The sequence below is a fragment of the Dipodomys ordii genome, unplaced genomic scaffold, assembly GCF_000151885.1.
Source record: "Dipodomys ordii isolate 6190 unplaced genomic scaffold, Dord_2.0 Scaffold228, whole genome shotgun sequence".
NCBI classification, from domain to species: Eukaryota; Metazoa; Chordata; class Mammalia; order Rodentia; family Heteromyidae; genus Dipodomys; species Dipodomys ordii.
The window spans coordinates 793561-819019 of NW_012267444.1; the positions used below are offsets into that span (position 1 = coordinate 793561).

At 36.0% G+C, this 25459-nt stretch overlaps 1 protein-coding gene across 1 annotated transcript in view; it reads right to left on the reverse strand.

Moving 5' to 3' along the window:
• Positions 1–8535: 8535 nt before the first annotated feature.
• St6galnac3 (ST6 (alpha-N-acetyl-neuraminyl-2,3-beta-galactosyl-1,3)-N-acetylgalactosaminide alpha-2,6-sialyltransferase 3) overlaps positions 8536–25459 on the reverse strand; it is a 555425-nt gene continuing 538501 nt past the window's right edge. The window contains exons 4-5 of the mRNA XM_013035881.1: positions 9774–9881; positions 8536–8722 (exon numbers count right to left, since the gene is read on the reverse strand). Of these exons, the coding sequence (XP_012891335.1) occupies positions 8536–8722; positions 9774–9881 (295 nt within the window). The remainder of the gene's footprint in view (positions 8723–9773; positions 9882–25459) is intronic.

Consider the following 25459-nt stretch of genomic DNA (forward strand, 5'->3'; position numbering starts at 1 on the left):
TGTATAGGGTTAAATACTGCTGGTACACATAGTATGCTTATGTTGTGTATGGATAATGAAACTACCTCTGTGATTGTAGCTTTATTTCTTTATTGTCCATTTCATTTCTGTCAAGCACCCTAAGATATTCTTACCACTAGTTACAATTATTAGAAAGAAATTCAAACCTTGGTCATATGATAGTTTCATATGATAGTATGATAGTTTCTTATCTCCATTAGGAATTCCATATTGATCTGGAAGAAGGTAAACACTGAAAGATTTTTCCTCCGTAATTATTCTGCTTTTTTACTGTCTGCTAATCTCTCTCATTGGCAAAGTAAGAAAATGTACATGCTCGTATGCAAAGCACTTTTTTCCAATATAGCAGAGTTTCCTATTAAGAACATTAGAATGCAAAATTCTGCTTGTGTTAAGTAGAAAAGATTTCTTGACACATTTAAGAAAATAACACCAAAAATGTTAAAACATTTCGGGAAGGGAAGAAAAGTATTAACAGAGAAAGACCAAAAGGACCTCTCTTCTTAAGAATATGCTAGAATGCTTTGATTTGGGCCAGTCCATGTATGACAGATTAGTACTTTTTTTGGAGAAAGTTCATCTGCCAATGAGAACAAAGAAAAATAAAAGAAGAATATTTGAATTTTTGAGCTTTAATAACCAGAAAATTTAGAGATTTTCTCTTTCTTAAAAATATCATCATAGCACTGCATAGACCCCAAGACCAAAAGAAAGCTGAAAAGGGAGACTCCTTTGTGACATCTTACAAAGGGATGGGCACAAAAAGAAGTCATTGTTCAGAAATCAGGGTTGATTCATCCTTCTTTAACCACAAATTATTAAGATATTAAATGTCGTATGAATTCTATTGATGGTAAAGCCACTTTAAAGTGTTTCTAACGTACCATTTGTTCTCATTGCTTTCTTAAACAAAAGACATAATATTCTCTTTTCCTGTCTCTTCCTGGCATGATAGATCCAAGATCAAGATTTGCTCCCTGGTTATATTTTTTTTCTGCTTCAGTTGTGAGTTTGATATTTATGCAGATAAATGGTTTTACCTCCAGCATTCCTAATACTTGAACAAGGATTAACAACATAAATAGCTCATCAATTAAGGTGACTAAAGCATAATGTTTGGATCATTATGTTTTAAAATATTGTGGGAGAGACATACATGGAATCATCCAATCCTGGTCCCTTTTCTCTTTTAGAGTGCTTCCTTGCGCAGATTATTTCCAGGCATGTGACTGAATCTGGTTAATGGAACAAGTGGAACGATGTACACCACTTTGAAACTTACTCATAAAACCCTCTGTAAGAGATCTTTTTGCTTTTCCTGCATTAGTACACCACAGGAGTTTGAAAGATACAGACTAGGGCAAAACTACACAATGGAAGGTGGGTTTGAGTTGCTCTTCAAAGCATGCTGTTAGAGAAGAAAATCTATGTGGAATTCATTATTTTTTAGTTTAAATTTTATTGTAAATGTGATGTACAGAGGGGTTACAGTTACATAAGTAAGATAATGAGTACATTTCTTGTTGAATAGTGTTACCCCTTCCCTTGTTTTCTCCCAATTCCTCTCCTCACACCCCCCTTACCCACTCAAATTGTTAAACAAACCTTAACCTGTTAGGCCACAGAAATTGTGTGGTTCTTTAAGCCAAACTGCTTTCATTCAAACCTCATTCCTTCACTACCTGTGACCTTGGGCATATCACTTCACCTCTCTTGTGCTTCAATTTATTTATTTTTAAATTTAATTTTATTTTATTTGTGAACATACTGTACAGAGGGGTTACAATTGCATGGGCAGGATTCAATTTATTTATACGTGAAATGGTGACACTAACGTTATATACCTCATAAAGCATTGGGAGGATTAGATGAAGTATTTAGCCCTTTAATAAGCATCATATGAGGAGTGGGGTTGGGAAGGAAAGAGGAACATGATGTATGGGATTATATTGATCAAGAGGTATTGTACTTACAAACTGATATGTTGAATAGTAAACACTTTGTACGTTTACTTAAATAAAAAAACTCATGTTGGCTGCTATTATATTTTTAAAAGCTTATTTTAAAACCAAATATAGGTTTATTATTGAAATTATCTAATGCTAAAAGCCACCTTTTAAAGAAACTATCAAACATTCAACTTTAAGAATGTTGAGCTTGAGGAAAAATAACAATAGAAGGAGAAAGAAAGGCAGGAATGAGAAAGGACAGAACAAAAGAATTCTCTATTTTAAGCAGCTCATGCAGTAACCTAACATTATGAGTAAGTTTGACAAAGAAAAGAAGGAAATATATTTCAGTGTCAGATGGCTAATGTAGACTCAGCAAATGCTGACAGCTATCCTTGTTATTGTTAGAAGCAGTGTCTTAACCACCTTTCTGCCTTAAATATTGGTTCTATTGAATATCCCCATGCTTTTTTTTCTTTTAATCACAAATATTATCTGGCTTGATTAACACATCTTCACTTTTCTTGTTGTAAAAATAAAACAAACTAAAATATATGAATGAACTTTGGTCACTTTGTAAGATTTATTGTAGGATATAAATAAAGCCTATAAATAAAGCAATATGGTACTAAGAAAAAAGAAAATCCATCACCAGGTATACAACTGTACATTTACAGACTCCCCTGCAATAGATGAAGATTACAGGTTTTAAAAGTGAATAAGAGTCTACAGCAACAATTGTGTGACTCAGAAAAATGCATGAAGCAAAAAACATGCTACATATAATAGAAGTAGTGTTTACTCAGTAGCATTAACAGCCAAATTAAGCACAAACAAATTGGTACTTGGTAGTTTGGTTAAAAAGAAACTATGAAACTCCCTTGTTTGGGCCCTTTTGGAGTTTCTTAGAAGGACCTAACTACTCACTATGAAGGCAAATGCAAAATTTTGGAAGTTGACTATTTACACATCAAAAGTTCTTCACTTTTAGGAAAGGGAGCTTCTATTTTTCTGAAGTCTCCAAGGTGTGAACAAAAAGAGATGCATTTATGGAGAAAGGAGAAATCTTAGGTCTCAAAACCAAATTGTTCCTGTTCTGAAAAGAACATAGTAAGAGAACATTAAAAAAAACAACTAAATGAGGTCTTCTGCACAGTTACAATGTCCAAGGACAGTACTGATTCAATGCCTTAGCAATTTGCTTGCAATTTTATTCTGGAAGTATTGTTAAGATTCAGTTACAACATAACAACACACTATTTCTTAACCATAGAAACTGGTATCAGAGCCCAGTACATATAGTTTCAAAAATTTTCCCTTCTAATAGTGTCATGTAAATGGATTGTAAAAGAAAAACCATTTTAAATCTTACATACTGATTGACTCTTGTACATTTGGACCACATTTACCTTTCAGAAGGGTAAAAGTTATCATCTGCAAGAGAGAAACATAAAACCAAAAGTATTACATTAGCCAGAGCAGATGGAATATTTCACTAATTCCAATAGCTAGACTGCTCTGGGCTGGAAGATACTTTCTGTCTGAGGATGTCAATCATAGGGCATGGCAATTTCTGTGAGTAATCTTCCTCACCCCTATCTCTTGGATATCCATTGCTTAATTGTCCATAAGACAAAGAAGTAAAAAAACTCACCTCTGTATTCTATGCACTAGTCTCAAAATATCCTGGTAAGAGAACATGGCCTACTTTTAGCAATGAATATGGAGCTATAGATAAGCCTGGGATATCATTCCTTCAATTATAAAAATATTTCTTCCCTTCAGTGTAGGGACTTCTCTGACCCTAAGTTGAATCAACACTAATCTGAGCTCTTGGTTTCTAATTTTAGTAGATCACATGTGCATTTTATTTTACCAGCTGTGCTTTAAGATAGTGGATACCACTGCTGCATTTGTTTTCCCTTTGTCTTACCAGTTCTGTGCCTCTCTTACCATTCCAAAGACAGATAGATGAACAAGACAAAAGGAGAAGAAAACAAAATAGCAACAAAGGGGAAAAAACCTCTTGTTTCCATTTCCTGGGTTCATGTCCATAAATCTTATTTCAGTAGTACTCACTAGATACTACACTGAAAATGAACTACAACATTTGTGGGTGTGGACAGGAAGGAAACACTGGGAGAGAACAGAGGAAAGGGGTACTCTTTACTGACTTATATAACTACAACACCTTGGTGCATCACATTTATAATTACAATAAAAATATATGAAAGGAAAACAAACGTAGTGGAGATAGGCCTGGTGGCACAGAGCTGTAATCCCAGAATTTGGAGGGGAGCAGGAAGGGTCATGAGGTGATTGGAAGGCCACTCTGGACTACATAGCAAGAATTTGTGCTGAACAAACAAAGGAGCAACAACATAAAGGTAATAATTAAAAAAATACCCATCAGTATTAGAGAAGTTACAAAAGACCAGAATTTAGGTCTCAGTATTGCCATCTGTTCTTTCATGGCAATTTTCAAGTCATTCTACTCCCACAGGTCTTTTGTGTCAACACCAAAACAAAAAAAAAGGAGGTGTCTGACTATTCTTAAGCCCTTCTTCAGATCTAAAAGTCTAAATTAATAAGAAAAGCCACCACTGCCTCCTTCCAACACAGGATCTATGTGTACTATGAAAATAATTAGGCCCTGTGTGTTTAAAGGATAGTTAAGGAGAGTGTATTTTTTCCTTCCTGGTCATGGGGCTATAATTCATTTGTTGTCCTAAGACATGCAATCAACTGACACTGGACAACATAGTTAATTCTTTCATTTGACATGCCATATTAAATGCTGGATGCTTAGCTTTAAAAACAGTAAGCCATCTGTCTATATTTTCCTGCTTATCAAAATTAAATTGATCTTGTAATTAACATCCAATTAACACCATTGGTTGAAGTAATTGAGTGCTGTCTCTTTTACTAAGGAAGCTATGAATGATTCTCCTTGGAAGGCTTTTTACTTCTTAGAAGGTCAGCAGGGCCCCCAATTCAGACTCCTGCTCCTGGACCAGCAGCTTTATACCAAATCCTAAAAGAGCAATCTCCTTACAGAATGAATAATGCTCACACTACTCTACCTTTATAATAAAAATCATGCAAATTTGAGTTTTGCCCATGTTAAAGACTGTCTTATTTGAATAGGTGGACCAGTATTCATTTACTTCAGCATGAATGGTGCCTGATGCAATGTTTTTCAATGTGACTTTAGCTGAGTTGCAATCGGCAGAGGCTTAGGATACAGACTGCTATACTTACAAGTATGATTGGTGATAACTGTGGCATCTAATTGTGTTCTCAGTTCTAGATTTAGCATCTTCTCTAGCTTTATTCTTCTGGTCAGCTATTGAATATGATTTTATATATCCTCAGCAATCAGTCAGTTTTTGCTTTTTCATCAGGATTCAGAATGAAACCCAACAAATTTCATATAAAATCCAAAATAGGATTTTCTCTGATTCACACACATCAGTGAAGAATATGGAATTACATGTATTGCTTTACATATAGTTAGGAATATTTTTGTATTTGTATGCATATAAATATATTAATGCACTCAGATGTACTCTGTGCATATATACAATATCTCTCCAAATCTATTTCTTTGATAAGTTTTGTGGCACATAAAATCATACATCATCATCATGACAATACAAATTATTACTGTTTTGCCCAGGTTAATTTAAAAAGTATTGAAGCATTCACTTTAAATTCCTTTTAAAATGTGTGGCTTTTTGTAGGATTTTTCAGAATTGGAAATAATATCTAGTAACTTGTATGCTTTTATGCTGATTTCAGAAATTTCTAGCCATTTTCTATCATCTATTTGCTTAGTGCCTTGGGCGATATTAAAACATTTATATTTTCTATAGATATTAATAAATGGCTAGGACATACACATATCAGTGATGAGTTCATTTAAAAATTTCAATGTTTAGTTGCTAACCTCTTTTAGTGGGCTAAAACTTGGGGGACCAACTAGAAATTTGCATGAAAAGAGCTCTCCTTGCATTGCTCTTTGCTTCACTCCATCAGCAATATGAGATGGAAAATTTCTTTTCAACCTGGGATAGATTAAAATTTGCATTTCTACTGGAATTAGGAAGACAGAATAAAGAGGAATGGGAAATGGAAGCAGAGCAAGTTAAGACCACTAGGGAAAATAAGTTCTGTGATACTATCAAAACCCGATTACACTGGAAATCGTGCAATTGAGTTTGTAAGTTAAGAATAAAGTGTTTTTCAATTTGTGCTTTAGAAAACAAATAAAAACAAAAAATAGAAACAATGAAAAATACAGTAGGAGTTTAATTAAAAGGGAAAGGAAGGGGATGCAAGGTACTCCAAAAATCTCCTTCATGAAAGAGGCAGGAAAGCAAGGAAGTTTTCAAAAGTCTCATCAGTAAGGGTTAAAACAAATAGATTCAGCCCTCCATTTACTAGAAAGCTAAATAAAATAGGTTATGTCATTTCTGATGCCTTCTGATTAATCCAGAATCCTTTTTTATTTAAAAGTTGAATTTGTTTGTCAAAACGAGGAGAAAAAAGTCTACTTTGCAATATTAACATTGGTATCTATTTATTTTTTCTTTGAGCAGGCATTTCCATCATTAGCTCAGAAAACTAATATTCATAGAACTGAAAGGAATCATATAAAGAAACAGTGAAAGAATAACAATTCTCTCCAGTGATGAAACTGGGGCTTGATCACTTTCACCAGGTTAACAAAATGGCATGAGAAAGTAGGAAGAGGGTTCTTAGCCAATGCACAACATTTTAATAACAACTTATCGTGATTCTTGGCACTGGTAAAGACCTGATAAATGTTCCTGAGGTAAAAATGCATCATTATTTATGGCCCCTAAGACTGTATAAGTTGCACCTAGTGTTTGTTGAATCATTCCATGTGGACTTTTTTGGATTAATTCACTAATACTTATTATGCACATGAATATGGAGAGACTTGAGTCATCTCACATTAGGGACAGGAAACTTTTCTTCTGTTTTTATTCCTTCCTATTTGTTTTTGAATACATAGCTTTTCCCAACCCAAATAAAACCATTAACAAACAAAAATTTAAAGTACTTCATCTCACAGGGATCTTAGTCTATGGCCAAGACCATCTTTATGATCCTTTTTGCATAATCTTGATATAACATCTTGTTTTTGGCATTGAAATAAATTGGTAACTAGTCTACATAAATTCCATTCTATACAAATATTAGCAAGTAGAGTAATCTGGACTATATCAGAACAAACAAGCAATAAGGTATCATCTCTAAAGAGATGGCAGAATGTGCCATCTCTAGTCTAATGAAATGGTTATGAGTATCACATGATACTGCATATGTAAAAGGACTCTAAATGACAAAGCACTTTGGACATTAAGGTCATTATTACTGTTGCTATTATGGAATAACAACTGATAGAATAGGAGTGGGGATTAACCCAAAGAAGGCAAAAGCTCTGGTCAGATTTTATAGAAGGAATTATCGTGTTTAACTCTTGGCACTTGGCAATGATAATGAAATAAATAGAAAGATGCATCTTGGGCCTATAAAGTAGAAATTTGAATATACAAATATATATTATGAAGTATGATAGAATACAAATTGATGTAAAAATATGTTTTGCTTTCCCCGTTTCATGATTTTAAAAGAGCATATTTTTGTAGTTGTTGGAAGTTGAAGCAGAGTTATGAAACCCTTTGGTTGTGTTTTAGGAATATTTTCACAGTTTATGTTATTACAGTGTTGAAGTTGATATCTTACATGTTAAGTAGCCTTTTGAAATATTTAGTACTGAGTCAAAAATAACTAAACATGAATACAGATCATTCTAATAATATACTTAGTCATATTGTTTTGAGCAGTAACAATGAAATCATCAGTAGAAATTCATCAAGGTTTGTCACTTGGTAAATTTTGAATTAAGTGTTTGAAATAGTCAAGTAATCTTGATGTGTAAAACCTCCAGGAGTCTTCATCTTAAACTAGGTAATGGCCTGAGGTTTTAGCTATAGGAAGCAATGAAGGAATAAGGTATATCAGAAGGAAATACCTTCTCTCCCTCAGTCTAACTAGTAACTGTGGTAAGATACTTGTGCCTTGATAGCATTTCTTGGGACAGTGTTTGACAGTTAACCATTCTTCAAGATGGCAGAGTTACCCATACTCATGAGGCTACGCACTCAATAACCTTACCAAATCCATGGCTTTTGGAGGTAACTACATAAGAATCCTGGACAGCTATCTTGAAGGATACTTTTCCCATTTCTTAGGTCACAGTTGACATGTTACTGGCCTTCATTTCAATTCCAGTTTAAATTATAAAGTGCAGTATGTAGTGTTGAACCTTCAAGAAACAGAATGAGTACAGCTACCTTCCACAGAATACCAAGTTCAGATTGCTAGCAAAGCCACCATCCACACTAGAGAATATACAGGAACTTGACCATTGCTGTTGTCTTTATCTAATCACCATGATCATGATCATCATCATCTGCTTCATCAACATCACAGTTGCAGTATCACAATAATGGTAAGTACTATGCATTCAACATCAAGACACTGTCCAGTTTGGATGTGTAAATATTATTCTGTGTTTCTTGGCCCATTTAGCAAACACTTTCTTTTCAGTGATAAACCTGTGTCCCCCATATGGAGCATGTTCATGTAGAAAATACTCATCACATTCATCTCTTCCTTGTTCATAATAATGATAGGGAACTTTTCTGTACCCTTCTGTCCTAGAAAAGAATAAAAGAGAAAAGGAGAGAAAGGTTGAGATGAAGAATGAAACATTCATTTGCAAGAATCCATTAGGTGCCCAGTGAGTGCATTTACTTGCAAATCCATCCATGATTCTTGTGGATGGTCTCAGTTAAAAGCTATTATGTATGAAAGCTTTTAGGAAGATGTAGCAGGTTCTTAGTGCTTTAATAGATCAAATAAAATTTATACATCACACCAATTACATTCAAACATATGGCTACCCTCTGAGAGAGTAAATGGTATATAATGGAACAGAACCTTGGATAGCCTTATGCTCTTACAGAACTTAGAGAATCTTTGTGATTTTTCATAGGAAGATTTTGGTTTCTGTATTCCATTATAATTTTAGTTCTAGTAGAGATATTTGTTTCTGAGACTGTGGCTGAGAGTTACCATTTTGACAACATGATTAACAGTCACTAAATTATATTGTGCCAGTTGTTATTAGAAAAATATACTGCATTAGTCTGATGAAATATGGAGAGGTTGTATTATTGCCTAATTAAAACCCCACCAGCTTATACTGTGGATAAATACACTCATTTTAAATAAGGAAATGGCAGATTACTCACTTATTAAAGAAATATAATTTCCAAGAATTTTTAAGTTGTCAGTTTCTCTGAGGCTTGGAGACATTTTGTCTTTCATGATCCAATATAACCATTGGCTAGATAGCTATCAGGTCATTAGGACAGCGGAATTGACAAATTTACTTCTGTGAATTAAATTTCCACTGAAATTGTCCTATCTTTCCAAGTACGAGTCAAAAGTAGAACACTGATTAAAGGAAAAGTATTCCTTTTGACATTTGACATTACACCATAGTAAATATTCTTTTTTTTTCTTTTTGTCATCCCCGGGAAATCGCAGCTTGATGCACTGACAACACACTGTCATGTCAGCAAAGAATGCCAGGAAATAATTGTTGCTTTATCTGTATCAGATTTATGACATTAAAATGAATTGTGATATTTTGACAAGATATCAGCATTGGAGCTACATAAAAGTAATTTCCTGTGATCTTACCTACAGTAGGTGTCATTTATCATGCCATATACGTGGATGCTGTAACAGGCGTCCATGGCCAGAATGAAGGTAAACCACCCTGTGCTGAGGTAAGAGCCAGACTGGACTCTGTGAAGAAATGAACACAGACAACAAACAAGACAAAACCAAATCAAGGAAGTGTATTGAGAAACAAGCTGCACTTTACCAAAGAAGGTAGCACTTATTACCAGGAAGAAGCATTAAGAAGCCTGACGATCTGTCAAGGATACACACTTATTTTGAATTATCTCTGAATAATTTATAGGCACGCTCTTGCTCTCACTACCTTAAGCCTCAAAGCTATGCTGTGTGGAAGAAAAGCCATATGGCAAATATCTGAAGTCAAATAATCCTGCTTCCTTCAGGTGAAAGATAATTTATTTGGCTTTCCATGAGCTACAAATTAGTGTCGTATATCAGAAGACAGGTCTTCAAAAAGGTGCTTGGAGCCTGATGGGAACTGAATGATAATAGTATCATCGTGCTTACCTGGACATTGTACTATCTCCGATGTTTCTCAGATTTTTACATGTAAATTGAATGCAGTGTGAGTGAGTGACCTTGTCTATGACAACATCCCCAAAGTTTTCCTAAACTGTTTTTTAGGCTTCATAACAGAGACCTTTGCTTGATAAGATCTCCATTACCAACCTTTTTAGCATAGGTTTATTGAACATCTACTGTATGCCAATCACTATTCTACTTACGTGGAATATAGAAATTATGAAGCAAATTTTTTGTCTTTATTAGGCTGGAGGACTGGGTTTAGAATTAGCTGTGTTATAAAGGTGGGTAAAGGAATGTATGCTTGATAAAAGGAGGAAAAGAATGTGTGCAGTGACGTGGAAAGAAGCCATGTAGATCATAGAGAAATGTACTTCAGGAAGAGGAAATGTTAAGGGCAAAAATCACAGAGAAGTGTGCTTGTTATGTTGAGGGAAGCACAAGAATTGAGTGAGATTTACCTAATGTAGTTAAGGTAGGTCTGATTGAGGGGTTATGCCAAGTTCCAAACATGGACCTCCATGTTTGGCATAATTCATCCTTACCAGATGACTGCCTACCTCCTGAAATCGTTCCCTATGGGGCACAATTGGATTATACCAATTTGTTTAGAAGTAATGTAGGAGTACATTAAAAAATATCCCTTCATGGGCTGGGAAGGTGGCTCAGTAGTAGACTGCTTGCCTTGCATGCATGAGGCCCTGGGTTCGATTCCTCAGCATTACATAAGCAGAAAAAGCCAGAAGTGGCACTGTGTCTCAAGTGATAGAGCACTAGCCTTGAGCTGAAGAGCTGAGGGACAGGACCCAGGCCCAGAGTTCAGGCCCCACAACTGACAAAAAACAAACAAACAAAAACCCTTCATTTCATATTTTCTTTCTCTCTTTTTTTTTTTTACTTTGGCTTCTCAATGGTATCACTTGGTGTCCCTGCCTTATTCTTTTTTTAAATATATACACATATTTTATTGTGAAAATACCATACAGAGGGGTTATAATTACATGGGCAAGGTAATGAGTGCATTTCTTATCTAGAGTTCCTGACCAGATGGAGTTCAGCCAGTTCTACCAAGTGACACTCAGAACCTTGATAACCTTCTAGCCAATCATTGCTCCCTGATACAGCTCCATTGACACAGTTCTTCACAATGAAACTGTTGGAACTAGGGGACACCTAGATTCTTTTTTTCTTTACAATCAAACATTAGCGTCAGATGACTCATAATATACCAACATTTCAGGAACAGCACAAATTCACAGTCGAAGTTGGTGACTAAATTGTTAGCCCTTATTTTTATTGGCTTTGGAGGTTTTGCCTGGGGAGACAAATCCAGCCCATATTTATAACTTCTCTATGTACTTGTCTTTGAATCTTAAATGCCACTACATAGGTAACCATATCCTGGCATCTTCTGGTGCATGTTTTCTAAATGGAAAATAGACATGCTTCTGCATGTGGTGGCTTGCAGAACCTCGTAACTACAAAAATCTGTAGACATTCAAGTCCCTTATATGATAGCATAACATTTGCAGAGAAGCTATACACATCTTTCCATATAATTTAGAACATCTCTAGGCTACTTACAGTACCTCATGTACAAATTCTATGCAAATGGTTGCTATATTATATCATTTAGAGAATAATGGCAAGAAAAGAGTTTCTTCATAACCTCCATAGACCAAATACAGCATTTTAATCTACAGTTAGTTGGGCCTTGGGGTACAGAATTTACGGATATAGAGGCTGCTACATTCCAGAAATCAGACCATACTGAGTTTTGTCATAAGAATAAAACATATCTGGAATATATGCTAAGTGGGGGTGAGGACATGGAGTGGAGTTTACACAGGGAGGAGAATAAGACTTATTATTTTGGCTTAACTTTCAGTTATTCTGCATTCTGGGAATGAGGAGGAGAAGCAATAATGGGAATTTCTTATTTGAACACAGAGAGGAATTAGAGGAGACAAGTCTGGACAAAAATTTCTAAATTGAAAGAAATTTTGTTTTTATATTGGATTTGTCTGGCTAGTATTCCTACTGAATTGTATTCCTTCATCTCTTCTTGCCTTCTCATAAAACCTTTTCTGTATTTTCACTCACTTTATTATTTATTATTTTTTGTGCCTGTCTTAGAGCTTAAACCCAGGGTGTAGACATTGTCACCGAGCTTTTTGCTTAAAGGCTAGCACTCTACCCTTTCAGCCATAGCTCTACTTCTGAATTTTTTTTTTTTTTGGTGCTTAATGGACTTTCCTGCCAAGGTTGTCTTCTACCATGATCCTCCAATCTCAGTCTCCTGAGTAGCTAGGATTACAGATGCCAGCCACCAGCACCTCAATCTTCATTTACTTTATATCCCTGGGTCCTTCTTTAGCTCAAGCCATACCAAGCACTAATAGAGATCGTGGACATTTATAGCATTTAGTTACTAATTTATCATCTTTGGGTCCTAGTGTCCTTGTTTCTAACATGAGATGTTAAACTACGTCAGATCAAAGTCCTTTCCAATTTACAATGAAATGATTATGTGGTCATCACCTTCAACAATAAAATTATGATTAAGCTTTAGCCATTGAGTCAGTAGTACTGGGCTCCCTGTATATTGGCTGTTGTAATTAACTAATACTTTAATGAGTCAGAACATATTTAGATTAGTACTTGCTTCTATGATGGACATGACACTAAAGGAATGTGGTATATGTAAAAAGGAAAGGCATTGGAAGAATTTTACCTCAGTGGTTACAGTTATAATGACTATATTTTTGTGTGTGGGAGGAACTTCACTACCACACTACCACTCATGGAAGAAGCAAAAGGCTAAGGAAACAATAGCTATCCAAGACTAAGGACTTAATTGGACTACATGGTGTTAAGATAAAACTAAATTTACCTGAGAATAAACATAGATTGGGGTAAGCTGTCATTCCTCTGCCATGGTCTCCCTACTTGAAATGCCAACTTGGAAGGCTCAGGATATTATAGCTATCAGATACATGGCAATGTTTTGTTTGACATACAAACCTTAGAAACAAACTTGTACTTATTCTGGGTCAACCTCAATGGTCATTTTTGAGTTCAGCAGCAGGTGTTCACAATGGACCTCAAAGAATAAACAATCACAGTGGCTCATCTCGGTGTCATTATCTCTTCACCACAGATTAGGGTTCAGGAATTTCAGGGTTTGGCATACTGTCAAACATCTTTTCACCTTTCCACACATTTTCTTTTCTAATGGATTTTTTTATTGTCAAGGTGATGTACAGAGGGGTTACAGTTACTTAAATAAGGTAATAAGTACATTTCTTATCAAACTTGATACCGCTTCCCTCACTTTTCTCGTACTTTCCCTCCCTCCTAACACCCCCGCCAAGTTGTACAGATCATTTCCAACATATTGTCTTGTGTATATTACTATTGCATTCTGCTGTTCCCCTTCCCTTCCCCGATTCAAATAAACATATATACAATACCAGAATATCAAAATTAAATACAGTGACAACAGGGGTATACAATAGGGGGAAGAACATACAGAAGAAACAAAAAAAATCACATAGTAGATTAAAGACGACAACAAAGAAAAACCTCTTGTGTCCATGTCTTGAACCAACCCAAATGCTCCTCTGTAGATGAATGAATGAATATATTTATACCGTATTTATATATATTTATGTATATATATATTTATATTTATTATTATATATTATATATATTATTATATATATTATATATATTTATATATATATATATTTATATATAATGGAATTCTATGCTTCCACCAGAAAGAATGACACTGCCCCATTTGTAAGGAAACAGAAAGACTTGGAAAAAATCATTATTAAGTGAAGTAAACCAGGCCCAAAGAAACATAAATCCCATGGTTTCACTTATTTGCAATAATTACTATATGTCTAGGATAATCTTAACAGATAAGCAGAATAGCTCTCTCTCTCTCTCTCTATGTATATATATATATATATATATATATATAAGATGATCCATAAGATGATCCTAAGTGAAATGAATACCACACAATTTTTTATTGCACTTAAAATACTCAATTCCTTTCAGGCCTAACCTGATTTATTTTGTTTCTGGGTAGGTAGACCATGGTAATTAGCCCTATGCTCCTGGAACACTATGTATTACATTAGATTCAGAATGAGAAGGCTCACACTGCCCAAGTGCCCTGGCCTAATAAACAGTACTTAATTAAATAGTTGCATTATTTCCCCCCAATGCTTCTATATAATTGAGTGTGTGTGAGTGTGAGTGTGTGTGTGTGTGTGTGTGTGTGTGTGAAGTGACATGAAGTTTCCTACCTATACTACATGCTGGGCTTTCAAAGTTCTTTTTTTCTCTCAAAATATCCCTGGCTAATAGTCCAACAATAATGCTTAGGGTAGAAAAATGCAATGGTTGGGCTATTTTAGAAAGTCTTCTAAATAAATAGCCAGCTGATCTGAGTCCTTGAAGAAATGCCCGGGCCTGGATTGCACTGGCTTTCGAATTCTAGTAGTTATATCCTTTCAACTGGCCTATACTACCTCATGGGTATGCTGGAAATGAGTGTAAATTATACCCAAGTAGACCTTTTATGGTTAAAAAATTTTTTTAAGACTTGAAATAATTTACATGAAATTATCTATTTTTTTGGCTTGTGAGATCTAATAATAGGCATCAAATGATTTGAAAACTTCTTAGTGTCTTCTAGAGCCAAATATTATCTTGTCATTTGTCACTCATACACTCATACACTAACAATGTACCAGTGGGCCATGGGCAATAGCATGTTTTCTACCTTCCACATTTAGGGATCGATAAAAACAATTATTGTCACCCACAAATAAACAATCAAGATTCCCTTAGGGATGATAAGAGAATTTAAGCCCCTAATCCAGTACAATAGAAATGCTTATATTAATGCAGCAGAATGATCAGCCATGCAGGGAAAGATAAAGGCTAGAGTGTTACCAGGAAGCTATCAATCATTTGTTTCCACTGGCCAGGCTCTGCATCCCACTGCTCCTGGGTAATCAAGTTACTTACAACTTGGAAACTATTTAAATGTACTCGCTCATCTCCTGGAAAAATAGTGCTGTCAATACGTTGATATAGCACATGCTTGAAGGCACACCATTTAAAATATGGTCTTTAACCTACGTTGTTATCAATAAAATACAAATTTACCACCTTGACATTTACTCCTATTCTTTGATACCTAAAGGACTTCACCAGAACACAAGGATTCTTTGTTTGTCAAACTATCCATATTGTTATTTTTTTAAAAATCAATATCAGTATTTTTGTCTGTCAGCATCCCTCCTTTTGCCTGCATGTCTACTTCTGAGCACTCTGCTCCTTTCTAGAAACATGGAGAAACATTTTTCTCCTGTTATCAGCTACTGAGTAACATTTCCCCTTTGGAGAATTTTAGGAGGGAAAATGACTAATCTGAAGTGGTTCCTTTTCAGAAGAAAACTGGATTATGCTGACTTTACTATATATTCACAAGGATGCTTTACTAATTTTTCAACATTATGACTTTAATGACTTGGATTTAGAACTTGAGAAACAAACTTTGGTGGGAAAAATAACAGTAGTTTTTCTATAGGCTCTGTCTTGACGCTATTGATGTTTTTGGATAAAGTAGTAGTTTCTTGTGGTGGGCTACCTTGGGCAGACTGCTTGCTGTGACAAGTTCACCTGGATCCTGACAGAACAGTAGAATTCTTGACTGTGCCTTCTCCACCCCCCCACCCCCTCTCTCTCGCTCTGGCAAGAGCTCTACCACTCAGTTTTCTGGTGGTTAATTGGAGGTAAGAATCTCACAGACTTTCCTGTCTGGGCTGGCTCTGAACCGTGATCCTCAGATCTCAACCTCCTGAGTAGCTAGGATTACAGGTGTGAGCTACTGTTAGCTAGTTATCCCTCTCTCTCTCCCTCTCTCTCTCTTTCTCTCACAACACATTCTACCTGGAGCCATTAATGTTTGACTAATATCGAAACAATCCTAACAATCAACATATTCAGTTGGAGTAGAACCAAAGGGCAAGTCCTGATCTGCAATGGAGAATCTACAGTAGAGAATGGGAACAATAATTGTCAGGTGAGAGCAAGGACTTGGAGCTCAGGAGCCCTAGTCTCTGTGGCTGCTTTTTTTTTTAATCGACTGTGTTTCCTTTGGCGGCTTTTGAATCAGTCTTTGCAGCCTCAGTTCTACTGTTTTGCATTTTTCTCCATGAACTAATGAAAGGACAGCCTGGGGCACTGAATGCTTACATTTCAAAAGCATAATAAGCATTTATCAAAGCCTGAAGGAGATCAAGACCCTCCCAATAATGAAGGTTTATTGAAGAACACAATATTGGCAGCAGCATTTGAAATCTGCTATACTCAGGAGGAAAAGGGAATTTAAAAACAGAATTAATCAATAGTTCATGTCTTGTTTTAACATTATTGGACCTCACTTCTCTCATCAATATACTATCCTGGCAAGATAAATAAAAATATCAAAGTAACTTTCCAGATACCTTCATATGAAGGACTACTTGGCAGAATACAGATTATTTAATTAAAATCCTCTTGCCCCCATTTCTTTCAAAATTACATGGATAATAAAAGAATACATTTAAACAAAGAGACTCTGGAAAGAAAAACAGCTGATGATTATCAGGAGTGCCTTGGGATTCAGTCTAAAATTGTGAGCCAGTCTAATAGAAGCAGAGCTCCAAGTGTGGAAACAATTCTAGCCATCTCCAAGTGTGTGCATCATTCAACAGTCAGGAGCTATGGAAATGCTGTGGAGTTTGCCTTCTCTATTATCACTGTATATTTGTACTGTCTATCAAAATGGGATATGCCTAGTAAACATTTAGGCAACAATGACTTTCTGTAAATCAGGCAGTACAATTCTCAATGTTGGCTTGAATCATTTGCAGATTGACATAATATTTTCAAATGGATAAAAACCTTACCCTACGGATGGTAATTCTTAAGAGAATATAACAAGTGAATGGAATCCAAGCCTAGAAAATAATGAAAAATAGACCATAGTTAAATGGAAAAAGCAATATATGTTAGAGGAAGACTGCACTGCTATCCCAATAAGCTAATGCAAAATGCCTATACCAGTAGGCACTTGGTCAGTGAATATAACAAATAGGTTTCTTACCACAGAATCAACAGCATCTAGATGAATGCAATGGAATTGTACAAAAGAAACATAATAAGAAATGACTGTGTTCTTTGAAAAAATGTACATTTTAAAGTAAAATGGTACAACCTTCAAAGACATGATTTATGACTACTGTAGCAATAGAAGATACCACTCACAAAAATTACTTGGTTCATTCATCCCAGAAATTAAAAGGTTATTTAGTTTTTGCCCTTGGGCTTTAATGACCTTTCAATTGGAAATGCTGATTTCTGAGATTTAATTCACTCTTAAATGAACAATAGAACCTCATGATTGGCAAGGATGGATGATAGAGATTTTCTTGGTCTATTTCATTTCATTTACCAGTGATCAGGTCCTAAACCAGTTAGTATGGATGAGTACTGTGAGCTACAATGTCTCCCCCAATATTTACATGTCAACATTCTAATTCCCAGTGTGCTGAATTTGGTATTTGGTGTTGAATTTGTTATCAGATAATTAGTTTTAAGTGAAGTTGTAAGGATAGGCCTTCCTCCTTGATGACCTTGTAACAAGGAGAGATACCACAGCAAAAAGGCAACCATATATCTACAATCTAGAAAGATAGCCATCAACAAAATCCAGTAATGATGGTACCCAGATCCTGGACTAGCAGCCTTCCCAACTATGAAAGATTTAAACTTTTGTTGTTTAAACCATGAAGTTTATGGTGTTTGGACATACAACAGAGCAGACTAAGATAATGGATGTTTCCAGAGGTCCTCCCTGAACAAACCTAAAATACCCATGTTAGTTTTCTGGACTTCTTTTGCTGAATCCTCTGCTCTGGTCATGCCTTATTCATATCAGCTCTGACTAGTTACTTGTGTCTGGTTTTCCTTTTCCTGAAGGATACTCTGTAGTTCCTTGTCTAATCCATCATAATTCTGCCTACTCTATTCTACCCAAGAAAGACTGGTGGAGTACATGGTATGTGTAAGGCACTGCACTGGCACTGGAAATGCCTCATTGCCCTAGTACAAGTCAGGCTGAAGTCAGAAAAGAAGGTGCAAAGAGACTGTTAGTTCCTTCTCTCTTTCCCTTCTTTTCTTTTTTCTTTCTTTTTCATATTGGGGTTTGAATTCAGGGCCTCACCCTGAGGGAGGCCTGAGCCAAGCTTTCAGGACACAATGACTATTTTCCAAACTATGACTACCTAGGAGGTAATTCTCTTCCAAGTACTATAATGTTGAAGGAAGAACAAAAAAAACTCAGTGGAGGGAAATGTGGAAAGGTAATTCCTCCTTCAACAGAAGGTACAAATTGAGCTACAGGATACGTCTACACAGAGCACTAGCCAGAAAAGGAGGAACAAAAGTGTTTCAGTCTGACAGAGAAACCTGCACAACTGTATGGAGGGGTGAAAATAATGAGTTCAGGTTTGTGCTGCTCTGTCCTCTGATTGGAAATGGACCTTGAAATGTATTTATTTCCATAATAGACTGCTGGCTAGAGGTGGGATACAAAACAAGTACTGACTTATTTTCTTTCTAAACCTATGTTGTGAAATATTAGGGATGTCTTGATGTTTTGAATAGTTATGTATTTTCCAGATGAACAAAATTTATGGATCAGGAGAAAAGTATTCAGAAGGAAATTGGCAGAATTATGTTTTTTCATCCTCATTAGATTCCTCATTAATTTAGAATGGAGAATGAATGTAAACAACATATGACTAAGAATAAAAACAATTAAAAATGTGTGATGATGGATGCTCCTAGTAGTCCTCATCTGTATTATAAATGGTGTAACAAATCATGAACAAACTCATCCTATCTCCACTTACCGCCAGGCAGCCCTCAGCACACAACTGCATCCTCTCATTCCATTTTATAAGGAAAACAATTTTTACCTAAACTCTTAATTTGCTGAGAGATTTAAAAAAAAAACGATTAATGGAAATGATAGCACATACCATGCTACTCTATGGATATCAATTCTTCAAATACTATTTAGGTCTGGGAATGCTGAATTTAATGATTGCTATCTCCTCTACTAGAGAAGTTTCTGGGAGAAGCACTATGTACTTTCATATTCAATCTCTAATCTAAATAACAGTCTCCTTCCTCAGATATCTGGTTTTTATTGAAACCCCAAAGTTTGAAGACTCATAGCATTCAGATAACCCATGTGGACTAGTTTCAGACTGTTGCTGCTACTTCAGAGGTCATTATTTCCATGGCCTTAGAATTTTGCTTCCTTCCTGTGATAAATTATGTTGTTTCTTCCCTTCCTGTACATGGCTTACTTGTGTGTGCAGTAACTTCTCCATGTCACTGACTTTTGGCTTAGCCAAATCATTTACTGTGATTATGCAACATGATCTGATAGGGCCACTGTGACTGTCCCCCATAGAGATTTTTTTCATCATTTCTTGTTTATGTAAAAGATAGACATAAAGGAATAATTCCTCAGGGCATTTAATGCTCTCCTCAACTAGTAGCTACTATTTTATACCACAAATGTCAATATTTCCTCTAAGTTTTCTTTTTTTTTAGTTTTTTAATAAGATTTTTATTGTGAAAATACCGTACAGAGGGGTTACAATTACATGAGCAAGGTAATAAATATATTTCTTATCAAGCATTGTTGTCTCCTCCTTTGTTTTTCCCCTACCATCTCTGCCCTCCCATCTCCACCACTGCACTCCCCACCCCGTCCCCCCTGCCAAAGTTATAAAGTTCGTTTTTCAACTTAGCATTTTGTACATCTCATTGTTGCAATGGGTCCACCTATATCCCTATTTAAACAATTTGTTTTTTTTTCCCTTCCCCTCCACAAATTAGACCAACATAAAATACAGTGAAAACAGGGGTTATTTTAACCCATAGAGATTTTTAGAAGAAGCACATTTCTTTTACCTTTCCTCTCTATCACCATAAACATGCAAAGAAGCTGTTTCTTCAGCCCAATTCCTGGAATGAGGACACCCATTGAAAAGCCAAAGCCCCATACTGAAACCAGGGTCATCTAACTTAATACACTAAACCTAATCCCAGAGCTAAAAATATTCTTGAAGACTTTGAGTTTTAAGATTGTTATGCAGCAAAAGGCTGACTGAAAATGTTTGCTCTGATAACTTTTATAGCTTATAAAGAATTGATATGTATCAATAACTTTGCTCATTTCAATTAGTCCCCCCCAAAATCCTCATTCTATAAGGAGTATTAATATTCTTATTAGACAGATAAATGTTTGTGATGTGTAAAGTGTATTTGTCCAGGGACAGTCTGATACCGGGGAGCTCATATTCTTAAATAAACTCATTGTCAGCTTTGTACAGGTCTCATGTGTCTACTAGAGTAACCATCAAAGGACCTTAATGCTTCCGGCTCTAATATTAGCCCTTGTGTAATCTTGGACTTCTCCTTGGCTAGAGTTTCTCTGATGCTAATATAAGAAAACTGGCTAGGGGAAACTTAACTACAATTCTATAACAGTTTGTACTAGTGAAACTATAAATGTATAGTAGTATGTTTAGTATAGAGATAATATTGCTATTTACTTGAATTGTGTTTATAACTTCAGCTCAATACAGTTTGGAATTTTAGTTATGATTGTGATTAAAAAACAATTTTATTTGATTAATGAGGATATATGCATCATCTATAAGAGAAATAAAGAACTTAGAGTCTTGAAATAAATAATGGTTCTGTAGCCACTGTGCTCCCGGACCTTTGGGAATTGACCAGCTGAAAGAAACATGTGTTGCAACCAAACGCTGAATTTGGATTGAGTCCCCAAGATCTTTTCCAAAGCAATTGAGTTCATCACAAATTGTAAATATACTTAAGGACTTTACTTCTGACTAATTCAATATTCTTACTAGCAGTCCTTCTTTGATCGGATCCTACCTTTACATTTAAGCTTTAAAAAATAGCTTCTCTCAGTGTTGAAAGGGGTGACATTGAAAGGAGTGGCATGCAAATGTATAAACTGCTTTGTTAAATGGCAACTCTTTGTACAAGTACTTAAAGATAATTTTTTTTAAAAAAACTTGCTTCTTTCTAATTTACCCTTCAACGTATCTTGAAATCAAGCTCTTCATAAACTGATATGGATTTTAGTATTCCTTCATCTACCTAGGGCACAGGTGCCTGTACCTCTGCTTACCTGATAAAGGTAATTAAAGGGAAGTTTTGGCTTGTTCTTCTAGCTTTTCTCTCAGGGATTCTTTCTGTGGATAGTTCCCTTTTGACTTAATAAAAAAAAGAAGAAGAATTTGTAACCAGGTAGGAGTGGATGTGAACAGATAAGAGAACTTTTGCTGCCATATTCTTTTCCTCAAAGAGAAATGAAATGACTCACTTTCACCTTGCTTCTTCAATATAACCCAAACATGAGTTAAACCAAGTTTTCTTTTAGAAATAGTCCTAGTAGAGAATCAGACTGAAATTTGCTTCTGATTAAAAAAAAATGTTTTCTGGAAAAAAATTGCTTTCTGAGTTACTGTTCTCTTTTGAGAAAAAAAATCTACCTTTAAAAATAAGTTGTAATAATAAAAAATTTGCAGGCTGGGAAGGTGGCTCAGTGGAAGAGTGCTTGCCTTGCATGCATGAGGCCCTGGGTTTGATTCCTCAGCACCACATAAGCAGAAAAGGCCAGAAATGGAGCTATGGCTCAAGTGTTAGAGTGCTAGCCTTGAGCTGAAGAGCTGAGGGACAGTGCCCAGGCCCAGAGTTCAGGCCCCATGACCAACAACAACAAAAAAATTGCCATTGGTTCATGCCTATATTACTAGCTACTCAGGAGGCTAAGATCAAAGGATCCTGGCTTGAAGACTTCAATTAGCCATTAAAAAGCTGAAAGTGGAGCTGTGGCCCAATTGGTAAAACACTAGCTTTGAGCAGGAAAGCTCAGGGACAGTGTCCAGACCCAGAGTTCAAATTCCAAGACCAGCACACGTGTACACACACACACACACACACACACACACTTCTACACACAGCTAAACATTTGTGCAAGGACTTAAGATAGTGATTCAAAGTGGTTTTTACCCAGAGAAAGAGACTGAGAATTCAAGCTCAAGCTTTTTTGCTAACATTTCAGTGCTAACACTAACATCATTGCTAAATCAGCCTCAGCCAGAGCCCAAGTGATCAACCACACATCAAAATAAAACTTAAAAATAAAGAGTAGTTCTTGGTTATCAGAGACTTAGTTTTGTATCTACTTTCTGCCTATCCAAAAGTATTATATCAGACTGAGTTACAAGGCTCAGTAAGTCCTAAGGTAAATTATTTGGAAGGAACTATTTATTTTCAGTAGGAAAAGCTAAGCTATACTCCTATTTCCTTCATCTATTAAACTTGTTTTTATCTGGCTCACTAAAAGAAGATAATTCAATCAGAAAAGGTCAGACACATGAGTCTTCAGGCATTTAGAATTTTAGAGGTTCTAACCTAAAGAATAATGTTAAGAGCCCATCATATTCCCCAATACACTAACATTAATTGACTGTCTTAAGGATAATACCTTTACCAAACAATAAGGTGTCATTAATGTATCAGAGTAGGTGTTGGTCCAGTGCTCCCACTCCAACAAATTCCTGATGGGGCAGCCTGCCTGCTGTACCTGAAAATCCACAGTTAAATGAGCTAATGATAGAACCTGCCATCAAGCAGTCGAACCGAATGGATTTCCATCTAGTAAACAAGTTATTTATTCATGGTGGTATTAGAACGCCATGCCATTTCTTTTGCGTAGGCATTTTCAGTTCCATAGAAAGTCTCTTCTCTTCTCTATGTTGAAATGCCTGCAGGGAGGGGTTTAAGAGAAGAAACTTCTTCATCCAGATTTTCTGGTGAGTTCCATTCCTTGTCTGGTAAGAGGAAGGTTGCTTCCTGTGGACATGGTATCCTCCTATTATGTTGCCACTAAACTCTGCCCTCGCCAACAAGGGAAAGCCCTATGTGCTTGCTGCCCATAGTACATCTGCACCTGTGAAGCAGTGCGCTGGTGCATATCCTGTGCATGGTGTAACCTTCAAAAGCTTCAAGAAAGCATCTCTTTTTTTTGGTCAAAATTGCCTACTCTTATACCAGGGAGGAAAAAATCAGAAATAGCCAAAGGATATTCAGAATAGATCTGACTTCCAGTACTTCAAGAGACATTTGTGTGTGTGTTGAGAGAAGACAAGAACACCAATTATCTACCTTAAAGGAAGAGTTAACTTTCATGTGACTTAGAACTGTTCAAGCACAGTATTTTCACTGGTCCAGACTAAACAAAATGCCTTAAGGAGGGGCTAGAATACAGAACATAGAGTCAAAGCTGTGTATACTAACAAATGCATGTGTGTATGTATGTATGTATTATGGATGGATATAGATAATTATTACATGATTATGTCTGAAATTATATATATATATGTGTATATACATATATGCATATATATATAATAGAAGTTAGAAAACATTCCTTGAGAGCAACTTATTAAAGTTGATCATGTCACTACAGATTTTCATGTACTACAACAAAGGATAACATAAAAATAAAAGCACCATGCCCAACTATTGAAGTGAGGAGAACTCGGTACATGCGATCCTCCATCTTTCATTCTCTGTTCATGGTGGATGATAGTACTTAATGCACATGTTTCTGAACTCTGAAATTATGATAAAGAGGTTTCAGGGAGGTGACCAGAAGGGAGAGCTTCTGCATTGGTGGATAGGAACTTTTGGAGCTTTCTTATATTCCTCTCTTCCCCTTTCTTTCCCTTACCTCTGCTTTGCCTTTTAAAAGCTTAATTCATTATCATGTTGAAAGAAAAAAAAGAAGTACATATCTAGAGGTGAAACATGCAGCATGCCATTTTGTGAAAGCTTCAACTCCACATGAGAAGGCTGATCAGAGGTAATTTATTTCTTTTTCCTTGAATATGAATGGACCTGGCATGTGATGTTGAGAGAGAGGCTTTTTGTTTGTTTGTTTGTTTGTTTTTTGCCAGTCTTGGAGCTTGAACTCCAGGCCTGAGCTTTTTTTTTTCTTTTTCTTTTTTTCCCCTCAAGGATAAGATTCTTCCACTTGAGCTCTACTTCTAGTTTTTGTTTGTATTTTTTGGTAATTCATTGGATATAAGAGTATCACAGGCTTTCTGCCAACTAGGGCTTCAAATTGTGATCCTCAGAGCTCAGCCTCCTGAGTAGCTAGGATTACAGGTGTGATCCCATGGCCAGAGCTCAAACCAATGAGGTTTTAACTAACTCCATCCCCATCATTGCAACAGCAAAACTTGTGCTCTTGGAGCTGACTGTTCCAGCCCCTTCCACCATATTCCTATAACTGAAAAATCCTTTACTATCAAGAGACCAAAGACTGTTCATGTTGCAAGTTCACAGTCCTATTCCTTCTCACATCAACATCTCAATATTATGGACCTACTTGCTACCTTCTGTTCCTCCCAATACCAGCTCTGAGCTTCCTAGACACATTGCTTCTGAGTCTTCACCCTTTTCCAAGCTCCACTTCCCTACACTGCTGTTGATACTGTATTCAGATTGTGTTGTTCTGGGGTTATAGGGTGGGTTTTGGTACTCATTAATTTTATAAAGCCTTCCTATGTTTTTTTTTTACAGTGTACAGAGTACAGTAGCCAATGTTGAAAAAATCAGTGCTGCATGTATGTGTGAAGATTCTATTACAATGTGAGTTCTACTTTATTATGAGACAAATTGCCTTCTGAGACTTGGCTTGAGAATCTAGCCATTATAAAAATATGTCACAGTTTATAAATAGCTGACTTGCAAACTGACAGGATAGCTGCCGATGGGGGATGCTGGTCGGAAAAGGTATCTCCATCTCTCTGTCATCTGGGCTGGCATAAAGTAGTCACATAATTTGCCCAACTGAATTGAACAGTTTTTGGAAGATAGGCTGTTCTAGGTGGGAAAGTGCCAATGCATTTCCCCCCCAAGGAATTATAAACATTTTGCTATTATTTTTTCATTGATGGTGTAGCAGA